The sequence below is a fragment of the Echinops telfairi genome, unplaced genomic scaffold (genome assembly GCF_000313985.2).
Source record: "Echinops telfairi isolate 266 unplaced genomic scaffold, ASM31398v2 ScPeMD7_7410;HRSCAF=8448, whole genome shotgun sequence".
NCBI lineage: Eukaryota > Metazoa > Chordata > Mammalia > Afrosoricida > Tenrecidae > Echinops > Echinops telfairi.
In genome coordinates, this window is record NW_022111310.1 from 1,529,556 (window position 1) to 1,535,172 (window position 5,617).

Here is a 5,617-nt window from a genome sequence, read left to right on the forward strand (position 1 = left end):
GGCGCCCGGCTGTTCGGGTGGCTGCGAGAGCGCAGCCTGGGCCGCGGGCTGTTCGTGGACCCGGCGCGGGACAATTTCCGCACCATGACGAACCTCTACGGCTCCATTCACCCCGCCGACTCCGTGTACCTCAGCACCCGGACCCACGGCGCGGTCTTCAACCTCGAGTACTCCCCTGACGGGTGAGTGGGCCCTGGACTAGGCCCAGGGTGGGGGTGGGGGCGCCGCCAGCCCTAGGCGCGCGCCCGCGAGCCCGCGCGCCCGTCCTCACGCGCTTTACTCCATTAGCCTGCTGACGGGCCCCAAGGAGTGCCCAAAGCCACAAGCAGCTTGTCCGAGCCAGCACGCATTCAGCTTGCCCGGCACACAGTAGGTGCTCTATAAATGCCTTTGGAATCAATTCCAAATCTTGCCTCCATCCTTTTACCTGCTGCCAGCAGGTCAGTCCATTCTGGCCCGCATAGTCCCGGTGCCATGTGCCTGGCGTGCCCTGAAGGAAGGGTGAAGTGGGCCCAACTCAGACTGGTATCTCAGGGTTTTGGGTGGGGAGGGGCTGTGCAGTTCCCAAGGAACCTCGACGGGGCTGTAGGATAAGCGTTGGACTGCTGGCTGTAAGTCCAAGGTTAAACCCCACTGGTGGCTTTTCGGGAGAAAGCAAGACTGTCTGCTTCCATAAAGATTTGCAACCCTATCCAGGATCGAGGAGTCCTGAGTCGGAATGGAAACAATGGCATGGGTTTGGGTTTTGGTTTTGTGAAGTTCCCAAGCTAGTGGGTGGCCAATGTTGTTAAGTGACTGTTCCGACTCATATCTATGTGAACAACACACCACCACTCAGTCCTGCGCCATCCTTACAATTGTCATGTTTGAGTTCATGGTTGCAGCCACTGTGTTCATCCATCTTGTCCCTCCACGTTACCAAACCTACTGTCTTTCTCCAGGGACTGGTCTCTCCTGATACGTCTAAAGTACGTCGTGAGACAGTCTCATCATCCTTGCCTCTACGGAGGATTCTGGCTGTACTTCTTCCAAGACAGATCTGTACATTTGGCAGTGTATGGTACTTTTCTCTTTTTTGGGGGGGTACTTTCAATATTCTTTGCCAACATGTCAATTGATTCAAACGAATCAATTCTTCTGCAGGCTTCTTTACTCAGTGTCCAACTTTCACATGCACATGAGGCAATTGAAAATACCATGGCTTGAATCTGGTGAACCTTAGTCCTCAAATTAAAGGCCTTGTTTTTCAACACTTTAAAGTGATCTCGTGCAGCAGATTTTACCCAGTGCAATGTGTTCTTTGACTGCAGATGCAGATAGGCTTCTATAATGGGTAACCAGCATTTTCTTTTCTCTGATGATTAAACAGTTTTTTCATGTTTGGCTTACATTTACTGTGGACAGTGGACAATTTTCATAGTATGTATTTGAAAACATACGTCTTTAGTACACAGGCAAGTTTAACAACTTTCTCTCACTATCATTGAGTCATAGTCATGCCAACTCGTAGTGACCCAATGGGACAGGGTACAATTGTCCCTGTGAGTTTCTGACAGAGCTGGGTTCACAGTAGTTTAACAGCAGTCAAAAGGGGAAAAAAGTATATACATAAATTGTGAGACAAAAGTGGTGTTGTGGTTAGGTGCCATCAGTCAATTCCAACTCATAGCAACAAAACGAAACACTGCCCATCCTGTGCCATCCCCACGATGGTTGCTCTGTTTGAGTCCATTGTTGTAGCCACTGTGCCAGTTCATCATGATGCTGACCCTCTGCTTTACCAAGCATGAGGTCCACTTCTCCAGGTCACATTCTTTTTTTTAAATCATTTTATTGGGGGATCTTACCTCTTATCACAATCCATACATCCTTGCATTGTGTCAAGCACATTTGTACATATATTGCCATTATCGTTTTCAAAACATTTTCTTTTTACTTGAGCCCTTGTTATCAGCTCATTTCTACCCCTCCCTCATGAACCCTTGATAATTTGTGAATTATTATTTTGTTATGTCTTACTTAGACTGACTGCTGTCGCTCTTCATCCACTTTTCTGTTGCTCATCCTCCTGGGACGAAGTTATATGTCAATCATTATGATTGGTTCCCCCTTTCTCCACCCACCTTTCCTTACCCTCCTGGTATCACTACTCGCATTATTGGTCCTGAGGACTTGATCTGTCCTGATTTCCCTGTGTTTCCAGCTCTTAGCTGTACCTGTGTACATGCTCTGTTATAGCCAGATTTGTAAGATAGAATTGGGGTCATGATAGTTGGGGGGAGGGAGCATTAAAGAACTAGAGGAAAGTTGCATGTTTCATCATTGCTTTACTGTACCCTGACTGGCTCATCTCATTCTTGTGACCCTTCTGTGAGGGGCTGTCCAATTATGTACAGATGGGCTTTGGGTTTCCACCCCACCTTCCCCCTCATTCACATTGATATTCTTTGTTCTGGGTCTTTGATGCCAGATACCTGATCCCATCAACACCTCATGATCACACAGGCTGGTGTGCTTCTTCCATGTGGGCTTTGTTCCTTCTCAGCTAGTTGGCCGCTTGTTTACCGTCAAGCTTTTAAGACCCCAGATGCTATATATTTTGATAGCCAGGCACCATCCACTCTTTTCACCACGTTTGCTTTGTACCCATTTTGTCTTCAGCAACTGTGTTGGGAAGGTGAACGTCACAGAATGTCCAGGTCACATTCTTATTGGAGTTCCAAGTTGGAGTTTTTTCCTTCTGGCAGTTCATGTTATATTCACTGTTCATCAACACCAGAATTCAAAGGCATCAATTCTTGGTCTTCCTTATCCATTGTCAAGATTTGGCATGCATAGGAGTCGGTTGAGAATACCATGCCTTGCGTTAGGCGCACTGTAGTCCTCAAAGTGTTGTCTTTGCTCTCTAACACTTTAAAGAGGCCTTTGGCAGAAGATCATAGTGACCTGATAGGACAGAGTAGAACTACTCCTGTGGGTTTTGGAGACGGTAACTCTTTATGGGAGTAGAAAGCCTCATCTTTCTCCTGAGGAGCAGTTTGTGGTTTCAAACTACTTAGCTTGTGGTTAGCAGCCCAGCACTGCTATTGGGTCGTGATGAGTCAGAATTGGCACCATGACAGTGAGTTTGAGAGTTTTTTAGGGGGTGGGGGAATGCAGGGCAGACAGCAGATTTGACCACTGCAATATGTTACTTGATTTCTTGACTGCTTTTACCATAGGTGTTGATTGTAGATTCAAGTAAAATAAAACTCTTCGTACCTCCAATTTTTTCTTCATTTATCATGATGTTGTTTATTGGTCCATTTGTGAAGATTTTTGTTTTCTCTGTGTTGAGGCATAATCCATACTGAAGGCTGTAGTCTTTGATCTTCATAGGTGCTTCTAGTACTCTTCAATTTCACCAGGCATGCTTGTATCATCAACATATCACGGATTGCTAATGAGCTTCCCTCCAATTCCTGATGCTGCATTCTAATTCTAGAAGTAGGACAGAATGAAGAAAAATGCAGCGAGGCAATATGGTTAATACAAGATCAAGGGTAAAATCTACATTGCTTAGTTCAGTCATTCATTCACTCGTTCATTCTCTCATTTAGGAAGCAATTGTTTAGCATTTGATGTTTCAAATTGAAGAGTAACAATAGTGAGCAAAACCATGTTAGAATACTGGCATGCTTTCATGGAACTCGGATGCATGCCCTGGTGGTGTAGTGGGTTATATATTTGAGCTGCTAACTGCAAAGTCAGTAGTTCAAAACCACCAGCCGCTCTGCAGTAGAAAGATGAGGCTTTCTGAAACTCCCATAAAAAGTTCCTGTCTCAGAAACCTACAGGAAGCAGTTCTACTTTGTCCTTTAGGGTCTGTCCATTAGGGTCCTGTGAGTCAGAATCAATTCAATGGCGGGGGCTTTATGGAGTTTAGTTAGGACCTCCGGGTTCAACTAGATATTTGTTAGATAATCATACATAATAAGACAATACATATTTACTGGTTGGAATAGATGGTTTGAAGGAATCTATGTGGAATAGGATGTTCCAGGATTTACTCTAGAATGAGTCAAACTTTTTGAAGGCTATTTACTTATTTTTAAAAGTTTTATTGGCATATAGTTTACAATTATTATAATTCAATACTTCAATCATACTAAAAGAAGTTGAACGATCTATTTTACATTTTCTTCTGTCTTGTATTCGTTATTAGTAGCTGCCCATTTCCCCCCAAGAAACCAATAATATAATTACTATCTATATCAGCGGTTCTCAACCTGTGGGTCGTGATCCCTTTTGGGGGGTGTGTGTGTCAAACAACCCTTTCACAGGGGTCGCCTGATTCATAACAGTAGCAAAATTACAGCGATGAAGTAGCAATGAAAATAATTTTATGGTTGGGGGGTTTAACACAACATGAGGAACTGTATGAAAGGGTTGCGCCGTTAGGAAGGTTGAGAACAACTGATCTATATATTTACCTATCCTAGATTTCATGTACAGGAAAACATTAAAAAACCAAGTAAAACAAAAACCTCAATCAAAAAGAAAACAAAATATTAGAAACTAGAACATTTAAATTAGGTCAGAATGAAGATCAAATGATAAGGCGTGAAGTTTTCACCTAATTAGTCTGCATTAATCCATTTATCAATGCACTCTATGAAAGCAAGGCTATTCACATTCCTCTTCTCTGGGCAGAACGAATTCACTGGAGGCTTAATCCATGTGTATTTCCTCTTCACTTTTTTTTTTCTAACTGAAACAACTTTAAAATGGGTCAAAGGGGAGATTTAATGATAAGACATTACATTTTAACCTAACTACTTCTGCCATAATCGCCTTTACGATGCTCGTCTGATAGCAAGATAATTCACATCCCTTGACTGTGGTCCAGGTCCAGGGGGATTCACCAGAGTCTTAGTTTATATGTAGACCCTGCAAATGGATTTTGAGCTTAGGCTATTGCCCTTCTGCAAACTGGTTACTCAACAATTTAAGCTCTGAGACCATTCCCTCCTTTGATTTGGATTTTATTATTTACAATCCATGGATCACGGACTGGTGTGCAAGAACCCTTGACTGTGGTCCAGGTCCAGGGGGATTCACCAGAGTCTTAGTTTATATGTAGACCCTGGGAATGGATTTTGAGCTTAGGCTATTGCCCTTCTGCAAACTGGTTACTCAACAATTTAAGCTCTGAGACCATTCCCTCCTTTGGATTTGGATTTTATTATTTACAATCCATGGATCACGGACTGGTGTGCAAGAACTCCTCCATGTGGACTTATTGCTGCATTACTTAGATGGCTGCTTGTTTGAAGACAAGCTTTTAAGTCCCCAGGCGCTGTGTTTTTTTGTTTAATCTTTTGTTCGGACGCTGTTCTTTCTGACTCTTGGGCACCATGTAGTTTCTTTGCCACACTTTTCTATATTACTTACATCTTCAGTGATTTCTTCATGAGGGCTAGTATCAAGCAGGGCCTCGTCATAAATACTAATTGTTTTTAGATTGGGGCTAAAATTAAGTTTAAGCCCCCAAATCATATATATATGTGTGTGTGTGTGTGTGTGTGTGTGTGTGTGTGTGTGTATGTGTGTGTGTGTATATATATATATATATATA

General features: G+C 43.2%; 1 protein-coding gene across 1 annotated transcript in view; it reads left to right on the forward strand.

Moving 5' to 3' along the window:
• The first annotated feature begins 40 nt into the window (after positions 1–40).
• The window catches only part of DCAF10 (DDB1 and CUL4 associated factor 10), a 36,370-nt gene continuing 30,793 nt past the window's right edge, over positions 41–5,617 (forward strand). Inside the window, exon 1 of the mRNA XM_004710998.2 lies at positions 41–182. Coding sequence (XP_004711055.1) covers positions 85–182 — 98 coding nt within the window. The 5' untranslated portion in view covers positions 41–84. The remainder of the gene's footprint in view (positions 183–5,617) is intronic.